Here is a 20792-nt window from a genome sequence, read left to right as displayed (position 1 = left end):
GTAATTCGATTATATCGTACCTTCATATGTATACTAATGATAAAAAAGACAACTGAAATATAGTGTATAGTTTTCAAGAAATGGCACGTTAATTTTTGCCGGTCACTGAGTGTAGAAATATCGACCGTCAGGCAGCTATAGGTTAAATTACAACACAATATGGCCATTGTGTGCTAATCAAAAAATTGTATTCTTAAAAACAATTTGAAGAGATTTTAAAGAATGTGTTTTTCCAACGAACTTGGAACCAAAGTTTCTGTTGGTGAACAATCAGAATTAGCTCTTTTGTTTGAGTCAATGAGTGTACCACAAATAACTTCACGACTTGATTATTATTATCTACTTGAAGTTTTGTGTTTCCACGTTACAATTGGATAGTTATTTCTGATTAATTTCGAAGGCTCACTGCCTTCATTCACTAAGGGTACGGCTTCTGGAGCATCACTTCTTTGTTAGTTCCTGGGCAGTGGAAGTTGCATTTTCTCCCATTTGGTGGTGCTGGGGTGTGTTTCCTGGCTTGCATCATCTGCTATGCTTTCTGCTGGCATTGCCAGGTGGTGGTTGGGGGTTGGGCTGTCTGTTGCATTGTGTTGCTCGGTGTGGTGTACTTCCCGTTCTTTGCGTTGGTGGTGTTTACTGCATCCATCATGTTATTTTTAATATGTGGGCATGGAGTCGAGAGGGTTCCCAGTACCATTTCATAAGACAATCTCTGCGATAATAAGCAGGGGTGTACTGGCTTGTCCAGAGGGTCCCAAGTCGTCTTCATAGTCAAATTAGTACAAAGATAAATTTCCCACATTGTCAACACCTGTTATGTATTACATGTTCTTGGTTTCTAGCTATACTGTGACAAGGGAGTTAATTTTTAACTGTCAAAGGAACCCAAACAAAATTGCTCCCTTACCATTGTACATCTGTTCACCATCTGACATCAGTGTGCATATATGTTAGTGTCCTCGATGATTTTTTTCCACTAAGGCCCTGGATATTTTACTTGCAGGAGGAAGGGGACACAGAAAACTTCACTATGCCACTGGTGGGCTATAAATGTCTTGTTAATATATATGTAGTTTGCTAACTTTTTGGTATAAACTGGCAACAATAGAATCAGTTGATGCATCAAACTAATATTTGGGAGTTTTAATTCTATAATGGTACAAGTAAATTCACCAAATTTCATCAAATTCAGAGATGAAGTAGAATTTGTGTAAAAATTGTGCCGACTTAGTGTGGAATCCCTGTAGCAGAAAATAACAGTAAGGAATAGTAGATATGGTTTCTACTCCAATAAATGCAATCTGTTAGTTCCTACACCTAAAAGTCATGGTTCATTTAATTATCCCTCGTGAAATTTTCTCTAATAAAAAAAACAAACATTTTTTTAATAACTATTAGTCCATTGATCTGTAATCATTGTAGCTATTTCTTGACTGGACCTGTATATAGCATGCCAGTTTTGACCTTAACCCGGCGTTGGTCGACTGATGCCGATGGTCAACATGTTAGCACGACACTTACATCTCCAATTTTTCAAATTTCATTGATCTTTTTTGGTTCCCAATATAATTTTGGGTTTGTTATGTGAATATTACGCATTGTTGTTTCGTCACGTCCAGTGTATTGTGTCCCATGAACATTTCTTTGAGTTCGATTGTCACTCTCATCGGCTGATACTTCACTGTTGAGGTCATGATCACTCATGTCGTGCTGCTCCTCAAAACTATCTTCTGAATAGAGGATATTGCACTGCTCCTCATGTATACTTCCATTGTCTGTATCGTCCATTAACTATTGCAATATACAAGGCTGATTTTTTAGTAGTGGGAACTATTTATTTTCTAGACACACAGCATACATACATGGTTCTAAGTTTTACAGGCCTTACCCCAGCTTTGTGTACAACGTGTTGCCAGCGATGTGGAAGCCGTCGGATGCCTTGGGAATGCCTAATCTGTTGATAGTGTGAAGAGAGCGATTTACTGCCAGAAGAATGTCTCAAACTGATCGGAAGTGAATCCCATGAAGTGGTTCCTTCATCTTGGGGATTAAACCTGTTGCAGTCCATTGTGACACTGTCTAGCTGTGCGACCTCTAGCACATTCCATTTTTAACCAGCTCCGCTGCTCCTGCTTCGTAAACATTGCGTCTGCACTCCGCAACCACTCACTCACAACTGTTCTTGTTGTCACTACACACGAGCATGGAGTGGAAAGAGTAAGATAATTTGCTCTGAGGGAGGGTACGCATGTAACTAACCTTTTGTATAAACGACATTGCCTGGCTCCGTTGCAGGGTGTCACTATAGCATTGTTGTCACTACTAAAAGATCAGCCTATGTATGAGTATTTTCCATCATGAAAAAGTCACTTAAGCACATGTAGATCAATACAATTCACAAAAACAAAAGATGAACAAATGGAAAAAAAAAACAGCCCCACGATTGGTTAACATGTGAGTGTCATGCTAACATCTGACAATGTGTTGACAGGATCATGGCATAGCTCCTAATAATAACGAAAGGGAACACTCCACCCATAACAAAAGACAGTGTCTCCAAGAGCTTTTGTGTTTTACAACAGATATATAAGCAGATAAATTTCAATGTTAGCGCATCGCTAACATGTCAACCCCAACGCCGGGTTAATCGAATCTTGTTCTCATGTACTACACGTAGTATAGTTTTAAGAGTGATATAATTAATGCATTTGTGTCTTTGTTTTATTCTTGCATGGCAGTTTAGTTTCTCCAAGAGTTTATAATTTCATTGTGTTTCAGGTTCCTCAGTTTGGAACATGCATGCCACACCAGTCATATCCGCAATTTCTTCCTCAGCCACAGCCGGCTGGATTCAATCCACAGCAGGCAGCACTCCAGGTGCATGGGAGTCATTATCCAACTCAGCATTTGCAGCCACAGGTCAGACTTACTATTAATTACTTAGTTTACTGAAAAGGGCCATCCTGTTGGCTGGTTAGAGTAGAACGTGAAGTAATTTCAGGTCTCCTTGACTTATAGTCTTCAACTGACTGAGTAGGCCAAGTTGGAAGAAATTATGCATTTCAGCAAGAAAGTAGAAAAGCAAGAAAAATAACTTTTTTTTCCCCCCTGTACATTGTAGGATTGTCATGTGAGGCTTATTTTGAAGTTAAAAGAATGTTTTCATAACAATGGCAATATACCATAGTAAGGAATTTTCATTTCATGATCATGGTACGGGACCTCAAATTATTCAAACTACCATTTGAAAACATTCTTTGAATAATGTTGTGTATTACTGTACTTTCATATTATCTTCATCTTTGGATGTCTGAGAAAACAGTGCTAATGAAATAATTAGCGCAACAAGTGTAAGTTGCAAGTTAAGACCGACTGCACACTCTAGTAGTGTGGTTCCTGTACTGTGCATTCCTCAGCAAGTGGCATGCTCAATGCTGCAAAAATAATAAAAAAGGAATGTTTGATGTTTGAAAATATGGGTATTCCTGTTAACAGTGCAGAACTACTTCAGTGATTCTTATTTTTGAAATGAGCAAATTTAATAGGAAACTTATATGTGCTTAAAAACTACTAAACTCTGTGGTGCAATATGCATTTTGAGGCCAAGCCCTGCCATGCAACTTTTCATTGGGTGATGTATGGTTACTGCATCTCATCCCATTGCCATCTTTTGGCTCTTTAGACCAAACGTATACTTAACATGGCTCTGAAATCCATTTAGGTAATCTCTGTGCTCAAATGTGTCTAGTGAAAGTTTCTGCTTTCAAGCCTGAACAGGGTTGTTTTGTGTTAGGTTAATTTATCTATTTTGTCTAATCTCCATTAATGTCATGATTAAGCTAGAGAAGTTGAGAGGACAGTTAAATGATCGAAAGAACAATATAGACTTTTTAATATCAAGCTATCACAGGCACCAGAAAACATGAATTACTGGAACACTGCAACATCTGAATAGAGAATATGAGAGATGTGGCAGCTGCAGGAAAAGACTAAGTCTCCTGATTGTGATGTGCAGTTAAAGCCAAGTTCAAATAATTCTGCATGTGACAAGGAAGATAACAGGTACATCCATTAATGGGAGCCTTTATGTTGTCAGGGAAAAGCAGGAGAAATTGTAAAAGTTGTTCCTGTGAAGAATAAGTGGCTGAATTTTTTTAACTTTAAAATACTGCAGTAATTTTAGGAAAGTTCAGAGTTTATGCAAGCTATAGAACTTTGAAACTTTGAAAACCTTTAATGCAGAGAAAATGCTACCAGGAAGATGTCCACTGGCAATGGTTCAGAAAGTCTTTTGCACAACGACAAACAGATGGGAAGTGTGTCGTGATGTGGATGGTGTACATGTTGAAAGTAATGTTTCACGAACATATACCATGAAAAACATTGCAAGTAAATTTCAACAAAATATATACTTAATTTATGGACACCCTGTATAGTAAATGTCATTGTTCTCATGATTTGTGCTGAATTCATATTATTACTACTAATATTTACACAGATATTCCAAAGTGATATAGCATGGAAGAAAAACATCACAATATACAATGTATTATTCACAGAAGAATTTAAAATACAGTTTTTAGAAGATGCAAGGTCAAAGGTCATTTTGCATGATCTTGGAATGAAAAATTCCATAATATGGTATATTCCAATTTTTAGAACATTCTTTGTTTTGTTCACAACAAAAGTTACTTTGTCACCTGGCTTGCATACTGAAATATGCTATATTTTTCAACGATACTTGCAGACTATAGACCAGAGAGAGTTGGAATATCACACGCACTTATCAATTATGAAAGTTGCTGGTTTGAAGTTTAACAAGGCTTGTTATACATACCACAATAAGCATACATTCTTTATATGTTTTACAATGTAAACAATTCAACTGTATTATATTGGCTATTTGAAGTTTCCTTTGCATATACGATCGGCATACAATAAGTTCGTGCCCTGACCCACTTCCGGTTGTGTCTGATGAAGCAAATTCTGTAGTATTACTCATGTATACTTCCTTTGTATGTGTTGCAAGTTTCAAGCATGTATCAAATATCAATGTATCAAATGTTCAGATCATGTTCAGTTTCTCGTACAGTTATGGTCCTGTCACTTTGGATAAGTTCGTCAATCCGGTCCGTGTTGTTGCGCATGGAAACTGTTTTCGGTCTGCCACTACGAGGCTTATCAACAATATCTGTGTTACCACTCAAAAATGTTTCACCCATCTTTTCACTGTACCGTAACACATGCAGGCATCTCCATAGAAGTTCTGTAAATGCTGATGAATTTGTGCAGCTCAGCTCCACAGTTTCCACTAACAAGAAATTCCACGACAGCATGTTGATGAAACGAACTGTTTGTGGATGCCTTTTTCCCCTACAGACAGCGAAAGTGCTCATGTGCCAGCATGTGGTTCATGCAGTGACCTGCCGTGTGTGTGGTTTCAACTGAATGGTCAAGGCCTGAGAGTAATCAAACAAGGCTCATGACTTTCAGTACGTGCCTCGTATTTACTAGGGCGAGTAGATACTAATAGCAGTGTATGGTATTGGTGTCAGAAAGTATCTGTTGGAATTTAATCACCGATACTTTCCAGAGTTTTGGGGGTCCCAAGGAGTCCCCCAAAATAATACAAGACAGTTTTATAGAATCTAAATATCCTGTAAATTGTGAGCCAGTAGGAATACAGCATCCAAGCTCTGCCCCCATCATAGTCATATATATAACACTACACTGGTCTCCATTTTTACATTCCCTGAAGATGAGAGCAATCTATGTGCTCGAAATGTTGGAAATTTACGCCGATTTACCCTGGCTCGTAACCCGAGAACATGTGTTAGAGATTATCACATATTAAATTATGAATACTCATATTTCATTTTCCAATGAAAAATTTATTTCAAAGCGTTTCCTAAGGTAATTTGATGCAAATAAAAGTACAACAGTTTCATTATTTAGTAGTCTTTTCTTCCATCACATTGGATGATGGAATTTAAAAAATGATTCTAATATTATTTTGCTCTCATATAATAATGGTTGCTCCTAGTTACCTCTTCATGATGTAGTACATTTGCATAGCAAGAACTTGCATGTGAACATGTGTGAGAATAAGAAGACAGCCTGTGCTGGTGTCTATAGCATTGGTTTACGATGAAATTGCTATTAGTGTTTATACATTTACTTTCTTGTTAGTTACCACCATTTATCAACAGCAATAGTGAATGTGTGTTTATGCACTCAATCACATCTTTATGAAGTTTATCAGGAATACAGGATGAGGATACATTTGTTGAAAGTATTCAGCTGTTTTTAGGTCAGTTATTTATTGTATTATTACTTTGTGTGTATTATTAATTTTTACTGAACTGTGGAAATTTTTTAAATGTGCAGTTTGTGCATACATTAATATAAACATTGTCATGTCTTCAAAATGTACTTAACTTTTTAAGTATTAATGATACTTTAGATTATTTGGTTCTGTGTCATTCTTGGCTAATAATGACATCTCCAGTTTATCCATTGATTTACTTATACATTTCTGAACCAGTAATGTATATGGTCTGCAATTCTGCTATTTTGTTATTTTTCTTACGAATATAAAGGCATAAGTAATGCATCTTTAAAAAAATATATAGATCTCCAAATTGCAAAATTTCTTTAGTAAATACCATCAATCATGATCACATACATAAATGAAAATAGTGTATGAAATGTTTCTGTTTTTAGGAATGCGTCAATATGAAAATTTTGTTCATATTAAATACCAATGCAAAATTGCAAATGTTCCGTGAAAAACATTAATGGTTCATTAACCTTTAGAATACTAGAGCATGTGAATTACAGTTTATAGTCAAAGAAACAACAAAGTGACAGAATTTGTTGTATTTGAGTCCTGGGCACATGTGCCTGCTCATCAATATCATTTGAACATTAATCTCATCGTCATCAATTAGCCAGAAGTGACAGAAAAGTTCTGCCAAATGTGAAAAAGACAAATTCATGGCAAAAAGTTTTCAATTCAAACTTTATGGAATTTTGAAATTAGAGTGGAAACCTGATTTTACATTCTTTTCTTAAAAAAATATTTTCCTGCATTATGCATTAAATTCTCAAGTTCCCAATGTAGCAAAATATTTGAAATTTTTTCCAAGGTTTTACATTTTCCTGCACGTTACTTTTTTTTTTTACCTTGGTCCCCTGAAAAATGTAAAATCAAGAAACCACCGTGTTAATTCTTATGTGTAAATGCATTGTCCAAATTGAAAAAAAAAAAGTTGTTCATATCCTTTCACAAAGTTTTCATTATTAGTTTCTTTTGTCATACATGAATTGTTTGAAAATTTTTGTCTTGTGCTTTTAAGTACAGAGTGTCCACTTGCTACTTTGGCCAGCAATGAAATGTGAACAGTATGTATACCTTAAGTCTATGAAAAAGACAGTGACATCACAATATATGCTAGAAATGGGCACCATTTGCCTCCAGATGCCCAAACATGACATCCCAGATTTTTGAATGTACAGGCAAGCATATCCTACGGCATGCGTTGAATTTCTTGAACGATATTATCTTTCAATGCATAATTGGATTGTGGTTCATTTCTGTACTCACCCTTTCCGATAGTCTTGGAGGAAGTAATCTGGTAACCTTGGTCACTGAAAAAGGACCGAATTTCGGCCATGTTGTGCCATCCTGATGGAAATATCCGGTTGTAAGTGCAGCATTGTCTAACTGGTTCATGGATGTCTAAAAGATTTCCATGTATGCAACAGTTGTTGATTGTTCTGTTGAAGACAATTCGACTGATACTGCATCTCTGGTACAGTGCACACCAAACACAAATCTCTTCTGTGCGTGGCATGGAGAATTTCACTTGCCCAGATCCATGAATTTTGTGCATTGAGATATCCAGACAGGTAAAACGAAACCTCATCCCTGAACCACGTGATGATAAAAATACCTTGATTTTCTGCAACAAAGGTTTGAAACCACCGACAATATGCTACTTACTTCACTTTGTCAGGCTGTCACAATTCCTGGACCATGGTGACATACATGAAGATTCTCTTTCTTTGTTGGTCTGTGACAGGTGATTTTGGACAGTCCTAATTCCTGTGCGACATCTCATAAAACTTCCTTGGAGACTGCTGTAGACATCCGTGCACGTTAGTTTCGTCAGGCACTTTGAGTTGGCCACTTCCATATTCAGCCATGTTCCTTTGTCAAGCCCAGAATGCAGGAAATTGAAGGAGTAAGTCAGCCTCCAAACAGTCTTACAAATTGCTGTTGACATGGCTTCAGCAATTCCATTTTCCACTTGCTTTGTTCACAATTCACATGAACAATGTGAATGCCAAATGCATAACTGAGCTGTCATGGAAGGTGCGGCAGCCACAGGGCAACCAATCACTGTGTGATTCAATTTGGCACAAAAGACATCCACCCTTGCTCCTTGATACATTGCTGTTAAGTACCCTTGGCACTCATTTGAGTATGTTGAAATATGTCCCACCATAACTACCTCTTTGTTAACTTTCTGCATGTGCTGTGCTCAACAAGAGCACCATGTAACGTAGTCTACATGAATTGCAGTGACACTTTGTGTTGTAAGAATACAAGTATTTTGTCTTTTCACATGCAGCAAAAATTATTTGAAGTATCATTGAGATTTGGATATTTGTTTAATATGGCCATAATATTTAATGTATTAATTGGTGGAGAATTTCACCGATTCTACTTGGTCATCACATGTGATGTGTGTGTTCACAAAAGAAGGCAGCAAGATATGCACAACTTACTGAAAGCTTGTAAAAATTGTGGTCAACCAGGGAATGATCCTAGGTTTTTGACATTTTTTTTTTTTTTGTCAATGATATGTAGAGGCACATATTTTTGGTAATTAAAAAAGCAAAATTTCGGTACAAAAACAGAGTCGATTTCGGGTTCAAAAGCGGTAAATAAAATGAAATTTCGGTGTTATAGCGGTGAATAATCACATGAAAAGTGCTATATAAAATGACATTTTGGTTTTAAAATTGTGAATATAATCCTAAGTTTGATTTAAAAACTGCACTTATTACACAAAATAAACTTATCCCTTCTAATAGCACATTTATGAAGTTACCAGAGTATTAAGTTTATTCCTGTGTAAAGGGGTTTATTTTTGCTTCTCAAATATTTACAGCAGAATGAATCAATTTTCCGTGAATTGCATAACTCACAGGATACTTCAGACTTCAGAAAGTGTCTCGTCGGTATATAAACGGTAAATTTCGTGTTTAAGAGTTAATTTCGCTTTTTGCAGTTCATTTCGCATTATTTCGTGACAAAACATGGTCACAAAATGCATCTCACACCTTTCAAAAACATGAAAAATTAACACTACGGTGTGTTTTTTCACATTTCGTTTTTTCGTCAAAAACGAAATATGCATGCCCCTAATGATATGCCATTGAGGAAGCAAGTGAACCTCCAAACCTCTCCCTTAAAATTTCCACAACATACATCTCTGTGTATGCTTTTGCATTCATTGGATGCCACCAGGGCCAGAATGTGGCTTAGGTCAATGGTATAGCTTTGCATGAAATGTCAGAGACTCCTGTTCGATCAGTGGTTGTCCATAATTTTCACAAACTTTTTGTAAGTTATAATTAGGGCTCGGAAGTTGATGAACTAAAATATCTCGGAGTGGCCTATAAAATGGCCTTAAAATTTTAAAAATGATTTAAGAAATAATTTTCGCTCTTAAAATGAAACTTTTTTTTCCATAAGTTTCAAGAGTAGTTGAATAATTATAAAATTTGTTTGTTCAGTGTTTTAATCTATGGAAGCAAAGGGACACATATGCTGCTGCTTTTGTATGTTTTTCACCCCCAGTATCTTGCTGAATGGTTATACGTTTTTCTACGTTCACTTTTACTTTGCATAGTTTGCAAACAATCATTCCATCTGTGAAGAACGACTTCTTTCCAAATTTTGAAACAAGTTTCTGCAAAAATAACCATTTGCTTCGTTTTACCTTTGGTATGTTTCCAGCAAGACTCGCTCCTAATGTTCACACTGACTTCTTCCCCTCAACTTCCGAGAAGTATGATAGGGCTTGGTATTTCAATCTCATATTTACCCTTCACTTGTTAAGTCCTTAACTCCCTGCAGCATTAAGTCTTTGCTTCATTCCTTTTTATACCTCTGTTTTATCTGTGACCTGCTCTCTTGCTACGCACGTGAACAGAAATTTTCCATTGTAAAATTTTGGTATCACCAAATGCATCTCAAATTAATGAAACAGCAGGGAAGGATCGATGAGAAGCCTCAAAAATGATAGAAATGGAGCAAAAAGGGCAAGAAATTGTTGGTAAATGACCTAAAAACCAAAAAAAGGCCGGAACATGAGAAATGCAAAATCAAAACAATTTATATTATAGGGTTTTAGATGTGACAAGATATTAATATACACGTGAAACATGCTTACATATCTGTGTATATGTTTGTTTTATTTGGCTAATTTGGGTAACCATTGTCACCATGCACTTCCCTCGTGAACTAAATATTGATAATTGTCAATCCAACCACATTTGGCATCCTCTACTTGAGCAAGTAAATGTAAGCAGCAGACAATCCAACAACAGCAGAGCACACCAAGCAGCCGTTGGCGTAACAGCTCAGACCGGAAGCCTGTGAAGTGGACTACTACAAGTTCTGATGTGGATGGTGGCAGTAGTCACCGAAATTAATTGAATTAAATAAATAGGTACCTGGATATGCTAATCACATTTCATGTGCATATGTATTAATAAAAATGGTGTTTTATGGTTTTAAGTGAAGGGAAATGGCCTGCTAATAGGTTTTCAAGGTCAGCTTTTGAGCCTCTAGTTCTCTCTCTGTAATTCTTTACTTTCCATTGCATGATTCTGCTGAAGTAGAGATACAAACTTAAGAGGAATATAAAGTATTAGGAAAGTGAGCTGATACCACTTTGAACTGATATCCATAATGATGCCGATACTCTTATTGATTCCCACTAACAATTAATGAAGCTTTCAGAGTGAAGTGACAAGCAACAGGTTGCAGGTGTCGCTTGGAAATGAACCCTCGGTACTCAATGCAACCTTTCAAACTGAAGTGACGTGCAAGCTGTAAGTGTTGCTTGCTTGTTGATCGGACTAGTCAGTTTTCTCATTATAGTGCATCATGTTGCCTCGGTATGTTTGTGCGTGCACGGTGAATGCTTGTTTATAGACTGAAGGAGGCCATATTCATTGTCACGTGTCCCTTCTGTGTGAACCCTCGCTGTCGGTTTGGTCGGATCTCCCTAAAAGGAAAGGGTCCAAATATTGATCAATAGTGTGTAAATATTCTACTCCAGTTTCATGGATCATTTCACCAAGAGTTTTGCTTTAAATTTTCAAGATGTTATGTAATCACAAAATTCAGTTTTTCATATTTCCCCAAAATGTCAGAAAAGTATCAGCTGATAATGGCAAATGAATTCCAGCCAGTACTTCCTGATACTAATTCACCGCATTGGTATCAGCTCGGCCCTATAAAGTATCAGTTAATCAGGACAATGTTCTACCATATTAATGGTGTTTATGAATAAGCTCAAGTTTATATTCCCACTTTATAAAAAGTAAAATCCTGCATGTCCCTGTACTTTCTGACTAACGTGTATTTTTTTTTTTTATTTCAGAGACAAGATGGTGACTTGGATCTACTGGCAGAGCACAGACCTAGCCCAACATTCCATCCCTCACTCCATGGCAACCAATTGCATCCTCATCCTCATCCTCACGGACACCCACCTCCTCACCCTCATCATCATGCCCACCCTCATGCTCATCCTGGTGCAGGCCTTGCGCAAGTGTCGCAGTCACCTCCAATTTTCCTGCCTGAGGTAAGGAACTTATTATTTTGTATCTAGTATTGCAGCTCTATTAGCAGCTCCGTACACCTCCAAAAGAACGATAAGTTTAATTTTTGCTCCCACAGTTGTAATGTCCTTGAACATTTGTTAGTAGTTTGATGCATATTCCATTCATTCTCATTTTGTCATTATCATTAGGGTGATGTTTCTTACACTTCATCTGTAAATACAGGTCTTTTAACTGATGTGTTGTTTCAGGGTGATGGTCTGCACAATATATTCATTCAGGGATATCTACATATGAAGATGTAAACTTTTTCCTACAAAGTATTGGGGCTGTATCATTGAGGCAATACGATGGGGAAAGACAGAATATCAGTCTTGAATGGAATCCTCCTAGGCTCAAGAGTCTACTTAGATCTTTGCCCTCACTACACATGTTGCAACTGATCATTGCCATGTACTAAGAGGTAGCAACCAGGGTTGTTAAAGGTCTACGAACCCATACATTCTATTGGGGTCCATAACAGGACCGAAACCTTTTTTCTTGCAATTTAAATTCAGTGCAAGTTGCATATTGTCTCATTGACCTGGACCGTATTTAAATTGATCCGGATAAAAGGTTCCTGGACCATATTTAAATTCATTCAGGGGAAAAGGTTTCTGGACTGCATTTAAATTCATCCAGAAAAAAGGTTCCTGGTACAGATGAAAAGGTTCTTTACAGTCCAGAACCCACTTATGCTTGCTGATTTTCTCTTCTGGACCGGAAATGAATTTATTTAAAATTCCTGGACATTTAGCCCTGGTAGAAAGAATAGCAGTGATAGGTCACTCAATCTTAGTTTTTATAATTTTTAAATCGCAACATACTGTATATTGTCTTCCTGAAGTTGTGGCTCATATGCAACACTCTTTTTGTGTTCTTTTTAATTCCTCTGTGTGATCATGCAGACTGAAAGGAACTCTTCTATCTGCCTTTTCAACTGCTCAACCAGCCGTGTAGGTAAAACATTTGTGCTTTAACTTTCTAACCCTTTTGCTGCTAATCTGCTGGCCTCTGCAAAGTCCCAAAGGTCGTACTTTAAGGTAGTCCAGTTAATGACTTTTGTGACAGATAGGAGAATGGTTTTATCCCCCCTTCATTTAATCCAAGGAATTCAGGTGACTCATTTATGCAGACATATAATATGTAGTAAACATTGCAATCATATGGCTTGAAGGTAAATGGGAAAGTATTGTGTGTGTTGACACAATATACTTAAATATGTTACTCTCTTCATTTTTCCAGTACATACGCAATAATAAGTAAATAATGAACAGAAAATCTGTTTCCTTCCCCCTCTGAAAGGTATGAGTTGGAATAATTTTTCACTGAAAAATGCAAGAGGTAAAATTAATATAATTGTGGAAATTACACAAAACCTATTATGAGTTTTCTATTCTTTACTGTACTGGCATTTTACGAGGGAAAATCGAAAAGTAAGTTACACGCGAGTCATGTTCCTGTAATAAAAGAGATACAGTAATCACACTTGGTAGCAACACTGTATGGAATGTTTTCTCCCCGCACCCGAAGCAGCCATGCTGCATCTTGTTTAGTATGTGAGTAGTCACTGTGTGAGTATGGCGCATCATATTGAGGTGCACTCTATCGTCCGATTTTTGTGGTCACAAAAACATAATCTGAGTGAAGTCCATCACCAAATTGTCGAGGTGTATGGTGAGAATGCAATGTCACACCCCAAGATCTCGAAATGGTGCCAGATGTTCGAAGAGGGAAGAACGAACTTGAATGACGAACCATGTGTCGGGCAGAGTGCAACTGTGAACACTTAACGACAACGAGGAGTGCATGACCAATCATTCTTGCCAGCCGCCATGTGAAATTTAAAGAGATTGGAAGTGAACTGAACCCTGTGACTACCACCTTTTCGGTCCTCTCAAACAAGACCTGCGGTGTGAGCATTTCTTGCCAGATGAGGAAGTGCAGGAAACAGTGTTGAAGTTTAGATTGACCACAAGGAAAAGAACCTTCAGTCAAAAGTGTTTGCGCATCTTCCCTCTTGTTATTGAGGCTTCGGTGCAGTGTTGCCAGGTCAGAATTGAAAAGATCGGGAGATTTTGTCTTGGGTAAACCAGAAGTTATGCTAAAAAAAATGATCTAATAGAGATGCATGGGCATGCACATAGGGGCAATTGCTCCCTAATTTTGGATGGCCGCAGATTTTTTCCAGGGAGGGGCAAGCAAGGTATTTTTCCAGGGTAAAGAAGGCATATTACCCCGTAATAGAGCCCCTCAGAAAAACACCACTTGAGTTTGAAATTATCACGTTCTTGCATCCCCGTTATAGTAATTGATGTAAATTTCTGTGACTGAAATCAGCTTATATGTCTCAAATAATATGCACTTTTACGTTAACTTTCAATTTCCGGAAAGAAGGGTATCTGGCGGCGTCGTACTTAACCGTAGAGGCACAAAAGCGATGTAAAATAACCAGAATGGAAATAGATTTTGGGTTGGGATAAAATACAACCATCTAAAAATAGTAATGTAATAATATGTTACTTATTATTATTATGTCCTAGTGTTTGGCATAATTTCACAGTTCAAACAGCACTTTTGACGGCTGAGTGGAGTTCCACGTACTCCATTCTAAGTAAGATGAGCAGAAAACACATTTTTGAGCAGGACCTCGTTGGTTCCATAGCAATAGTTTATTAAGGAAATCTTCCGAGAAATCTTAGGCCTGGCAACACTGACTCGGACTGCGCTGAAGGCTCCTTCTTCCCCCTGCCCTCCTATATAGCCGCGAGCAGGGTGTGTTTCTGTGTAAGTCTTTTTCCTTGTGGTTCCACTATAGTTGAAAAAAGAAATTGGATGACATATTTACACACAAGGAATCAAAAAATAACTGGTCTCACTTTACGAAAAGTGCTTGGAATACCTTGGTGACTGTCGAAAAAAGTTTATATGTTCAAAAGGGTTGTGTCCAATATATTTTTCTGTTTCATGCGTTTTGTTTATTTTATACAGGGGGGTGTAACTTACTTTTTGATTTACCCTCGTAGATGCATGCGGAGGAATTTAGGGAAGTTTCTGCTGTCAAGAATCTTCCAAAATGTGTATTAATTATGTTGGATCTATCAATGTGTTTCAAGAACCAAATGAATGATAGCACTTCATAAAAATGCAAATTGTTTTCCTTCCTATGTAGCCAGAAATTAATGAACTAGAGAGAGAATAAATATTTCCACTGGTTTAAGTAAGTTGGTAATATGGTTATAAATCAGAGCTTTCTACATAATATTATTTGTGCTTCATAAGATTCAATTATTGTTACAAACTGATAATTTTTTTTTTTTTAGGCTCGAAATAGTCAACTGGAAATTGTCCCAACTCGTCGGCCAAGTGCTACAAGTCGGCGGATGAGCAATCGTCGATGGCGTGGAACTCCTCTTCCACCTGCACCTCCACCGTACCCAGGGTTCCTGCTTCATTTTCTGTAAGATTATCTTCCTTCATAATGTGTTTCATTTCAAAATGCACGTGAAATATTTGAATCCAGTAAGATGTTTGTTTTCCTCCTTTGTTTTCTGTGTAGAAAAATTCATTGGCTAGTAATTACCATGTATAGACACACAAGCGTATGTATCACATTCTTTTTCTTCAGTTTGTTCTCGTTGCTGGTGAATTGTGACTTATGACCCAACTGCATCTTTTTGATTATACTTCTCCATTTACAATTGTCTTGTAGATTTTATGGTAAAATGTTTAATTTAGTCCATCCATCAGATTGGTAATTCTCCTCTGGATCTTTTTCCTTCTACCTTTCCTTGCATCAGGCCCATAGCCAGGCAGGGGGCCCCACCCCTTCCTGGCACTGTTGTCAGCCCCTGTCTGACATTAGGTAATAGGTAAAACTATTTTGTACTGTATAATTTGTTCGCAGTGAAGAGCAAAAATGTAGACAGCAGATATTATTTTGCTTACAACTTTGTGAAAGATAAATTCACAGAATATGAATAGCAGGTATTACATTTGTTCATGTTCTTTATGAGCCAAAGTCTAAGTAGCGGCAAGTATTTAGAAGATTCTCCAGACTTTAGAAAGCTTTTTCATAGGGGAGCTTCTTTTTCTTTACCTTCGCTGGCCCTGTTGCAGCCTCCCGTTTAGACAGAAATCTGTGACTTTAATGTCATCATCCACATTCCTTCCTCTTCTGCATCAAAGGTCAAAAAAACATTTTTGCTAACAAAGGGGAGTTTTATTGCTTCGGTTGGGGGTGCAAAGTGCTGTAGGCACTATGATTGAATATTGTACATCGAAAGTGGCATGGAGCGTGCGTAAGGGACGATGTCAGTAGCAGTCTATTAACACTTCAAGAGACATTTTAGAAGGTATAGAAAAAAAACCTTGTATTTGTATGGTATTTCTAAATTTTTATGTTTTGTAGTTAAACTTAAATTACATCCCCCTCACACATAATTTACCCTCAGTTAAACTTAAATTACATCCCCCTCACACATAATTTACCCTCAATTAATACAGTTAGGTCTTTTGGAAAATGTACTTGGTTTACAAAGTCCCCCCCTCCGGGAGATCAATTCTAGCTATGGGCCTGCCCTGCATAAATAATTTACATGACTGATTTTACCACAGCATAGCACATGCTGTAAAATGCAGCAACATCAAATTGTTAATAGCTTGTCATGAATACTTAGTTCATTGAAAACTGACACATTAGGTCTTTTTGCCATCAAAAGGAGGCATGGCATTGGTGGAAATCACCAAATTTCAGTGGTGTCAATTCAAGTTTTGTCTGATGAACAATGAGGTCAATGATTCAACAGGGTACAGCAGGTGTGCCTATCACCCTCAAGGTCAGTGGTGAACCCCCTCCCCCAATGAATGTCTCCCTCAGATTCTTCTACATCTAAGACTAATTCTCCAGGAAGAAACATTTTATTCTCCAATGTATCATCTAGTGACAGAAATCTGCTGCCTTGTTTTTTGCTTTGTTTTAAATGTTGTATTACCTTGCACTCCAATATTTCTTTTTTTATTTTGAACACTAATACTGAAGTGTTAAATAGAATCTTCATAGGTTAGATTAAATTTACTGAAGGAGCTTAGAAAAGCACTGAAAATGTATCTTAAACTCTTAAGCAACTCACATATGTCAAAAAAAAAAAAAAAAAAAAATGAGACCAAATTTTTTTAGAAAGAACAAAGTAGTGAATTCTGCTAGAACTCTGTAAATACAAAATGTGGTGTTGCAATTGACATGTCGTCGAAGAGTGGTCTTTTACGTATGAAAATTGCCTGCAGATTTCAACCTATTTGCACCCATAGGAACAATTCTACAACCACCTTTTTGCAACTCTTGTTTATTGCCGCAAGATGTCCAGTTTATTCCAATTGCAAGATTTTTGTTTTCTTCTTACTGTTGAGAGACTATTGTTGAATGGAGGTGGGCGAAACTTTAGTAGATTGTTGTTACATGTTTATTATAGGAGATGGGACTGTTATTTTTGATTAGAGGCAATTTGTGAACCAGGCGGTACATACACAATTTCCAAAATTACAGTATTTTTTATTAAATTGCCTTTTTATGGGATTTTTTCAACATGTGTGACAGGTTTGAGAATAGTGGTCTTTGTCCTGATTACCTACAAATTTGAAGGGGGTGGGGGACATACCAAGTGTCTCAATAATAATAATAATTATTATATTAGAAATTAGAATAATTACAATATTAACCCTTAGTTCGCCGCCGTAACACATATGTTACAAAAAAAGTATGTCCCTTGTAGCCGCTGTAACACATATGTTACAAACAGCTTTAGATACAATTATCGAGGGTTTGCCACACACATATTTGTATATTGAGGTTGAAACACTGACAGTTCGTTCGGAACATGTTTTGCAATCGTGTTTCGAAAATTCCAAATCCCCCCCCCCCCCTCCTTGTCACGTGTTTGGGCTCACCCAAACACGTGTTCGCTCGTCAGTTGACAGACACAATAAATGCTTGGTATTTACGATGCTGTTTTCCTCCAAGCTTCCAACGCTGTGATTTAGTACTGATAAGGCACACATTCTTCCATTCTTCTTTGTGTTTAGACCTGTTGATCCAGCTGAAGTAGTGGTGGTGGGGGGGGGGGTAGGGCAAGGAGAGAGGGGATTGGATGAGGTTTGGTGTTGTTGCCTCTATGTTAGAAATGCAATGAAGCTTGACGATAGCCAGAGGCCAGAAGCATGAGTCTAAAGCATGTGTCTATCCAGAAGTATAGACAAAATAAACGATTGCAAAGGCTCCCTTCCCTCCTCTGTTAGGACTAACAAACGCCTCACCATAAACACTTCGTATCATATAACAGCTTATCGATTTCCCTAATGCACAATCGTTTCCTTCCGGACATATTTCCACAAAGAGCCGAGTCAAAAGGGAGAAATAGATTCACAGTAGCTACACAAGATGCAAGTGCGAACGAAAAAAGCAAAAGTTCGGGTTTTCTCCACAAAGTAGCTGGAGAAGAGGGGGCAAACTCCATATTTTTATGATTTTTTCATTGAAATTTGGGGGATGCAGCCCCCGCCCGTAACCCCCCCCACGGTTGGGGCATCCAAATTTTACATGGTTGCATGCACTGATGTTCTGCCCGCAAAACAAAAGTTATCCGAAGTAGATTGGTCCCATAGTGTCAGTTATAACAATTTTATGAATAATATGCAAATTGGCTAAAATTCGCTAGAGTTTTACGTTTTGCCTTATTATTCAAATTGTATTGCACCCACGATCATGAATCAAGTTTCATTCTGTTGCGGAAGGTCCATTCTTTGAAAAAAAAAGCAAAAGTTCCGGTTTTCTCCCCAAAGTAGCTGGAGAAGAGGGGGCAAACTTCACATTTTTATGTTTTTTTCATTGAAATTTGGGGGATGCAGCCCCTGCCCGTAAACCCCCCCGCGGTTGGGGCATCCAAATTTTACATGGTTGCATGCACCGATGTATTGCCTGCAAAACAAAAGTTATCTGAAGTAGATTGGTCCCATAGTGCCAGAGTTATTACGATTTTTCTCCATTATGTATACAAATTCAAATTTCCCGCTCAAAGCCTCGGCGACACTGGGCTTACTTTCGTCAGACCGAGCGGCGTACTAAGGGTTAAATTAAAATAATAGTAGTTAAATATGTAAATTAATTAATATTGTATTGTTATTATTACACGAATAGCTAAAAATATGGTAAGAGAATAGATATATAACAGCATGTATTTATTATCTAGCTTACGTGTAGTTAAGATCGCCAAAATTTGTATAGAAACAACTGCTCTGTCAATGTTGTCAAAAAAGGAGTTAGAAACAAATGTAACAGGCAAAAATAATTGTACAGTGATCACTTTTAATTACCTATTACAATTGACGAAAAGTAAAGTTGCTGACTAATATTGTATGCATAAGTAAGGTAGTGTGCATAAATCTTTGGAACTGTCCTTCAAAGCCAATATGAGCCAAATTTCTTGCCTTCCAATAAGTTCAGCAGAAATAAATAACCATTGATTACATAACTGGTAAACAATAAAATTTGGTTATTAATTTTAGTACTTGGTAAGTCCTTTAGGGGGGGTGTCGGGACCTTGTGCCCTCCCCCCTAAATACGTCCTTGGTTTATGTTGCAATTCTCCTACTGCTGTGACCATCCCAGAATATGTGCATAGAGCAACCCATTGACCTGGGTTTTCTAAAGCAAGATCCCTTTGAAGTGCTTGTGTGAAAGGAATCATGCATATTTGTGCATCCATGAGCTTATCCTTAAAGAAATAGAAGTACATGTGGGAGTATATTCATGAGTTGTCTGTGCTTAGATAGAAGAGAGGTTGTGGAGTGCTCATTTCAAAGGGTAATGAACACAGCAAGATACATTTAATTATTTCCATTTTTTTTTCAAAATATTTGGATGGGGGTCCACATGAAATAAAAGCTGGTTCAGATTTCATGGCGATTCCTTGAATTTAAAGTTTTGACAGCGAGCTGTTTGAGGGCAATTTTTAAAATTCAGTAACCCTAAAATCAGCAACAGGAAAAATCAATTTTTTTAATATATATATACATATTTCAGGGGTCACTCAATGTCAAATCAACCAATTTTTTAAAAAATGGTTGCATGACCATTTTAGAAAAATTTCATTTTTAGTACATATGTTTGTACATGTTTCTAGATATCAAAACCAATGTTCAAAAAAAAATATTGTCTTTAGTTCTGGGGCAGCCATTTTTCCAACATGCCGCATGGCTTGTTTTGCTCATGTAGCAGTATACAGAAACCTTAATATCTCAAACCATTAAAGCTAGAGACCTGAAACAAAATTCATTTTGTACTGCACTTCACGTGGCTCACACAGGCCTGCGACTTATCTCCCATCTACCGGGTGACAACGAAAACCCCTTCCAGTGGCAGAAGTTTTGTGGAGCCGCGGCGTCTACACGTCGAGATATTCGAGGTGGCCTGTTTTACACTTACTGACCCTTATATCAGAAAAGGTCTACTTGTGGATGAGAATATTTTCACTATTTGTGTATGCTTGATCAGTTATTATATGGTTAACAGGATTGTACATTGCAGGGCCATGTTCTCCAACCCACCGCTGTCTCCATACAGCCAAGCAGAAATGGGAAGTCCTGACTCCACAGAGACTGAAAACTACGAAGCCCTGCTCAACCTGGCAGAGAGGCTCGGAGAGGCAAAGCCACGTGGACTTGCCAAAGCTGAGATTGAGCAGCTTCCTTCTTACAAGTAAGCATATGTTTGGATCTACCTTTTTTTTTTCATGTTGTTTGAACACACATGACAAATCAGGCAGGTGTTGACCTTTGACCACTCAGAAGCTGATTGTTTTTGGTGAGGGGGGATGGAAGCCAACCACCCCTGA

The 20792-nt window shown here is 37.5% G+C and overlaps 1 protein-coding gene across 2 annotated transcripts in view; it reads left to right on the top strand.

Moving 5' to 3' along the window:
- mura (ring finger protein murashka) overlaps positions 1 to 20792 on the top strand; it is a 119988-nt gene that overhangs the window by 89120 nt on the left and 10076 nt on the right. For both annotated transcript variants that reach the window (XM_083143071.1, XM_083143070.1), the window contains exons 8-11: positions 2779 to 2919; positions 11685 to 11888; positions 15228 to 15364; positions 20486 to 20656. In XM_083143071.1, coding sequence (XP_082999197.1) covers positions 2779 to 2919; positions 11685 to 11888; positions 15228 to 15364; positions 20486 to 20656 — 653 coding nt within the window. The remainder of the gene's footprint in view (positions 1 to 2778; positions 2920 to 11684; positions 11889 to 15227; positions 15365 to 20485; positions 20657 to 20792) is intronic.

Source organism: Lepisma saccharinum, chromosome 21 (genome assembly GCF_977018435.1).
Source record: "Lepisma saccharinum chromosome 21, izLepSacc3.1, whole genome shotgun sequence".
In the NCBI taxonomy this organism is placed as follows: Eukaryota; Metazoa; Arthropoda; class Insecta; order Zygentoma; family Lepismatidae; genus Lepisma; species Lepisma saccharinum.
This window is presented reverse-complemented; position numbering and strand designations above follow the sequence as displayed.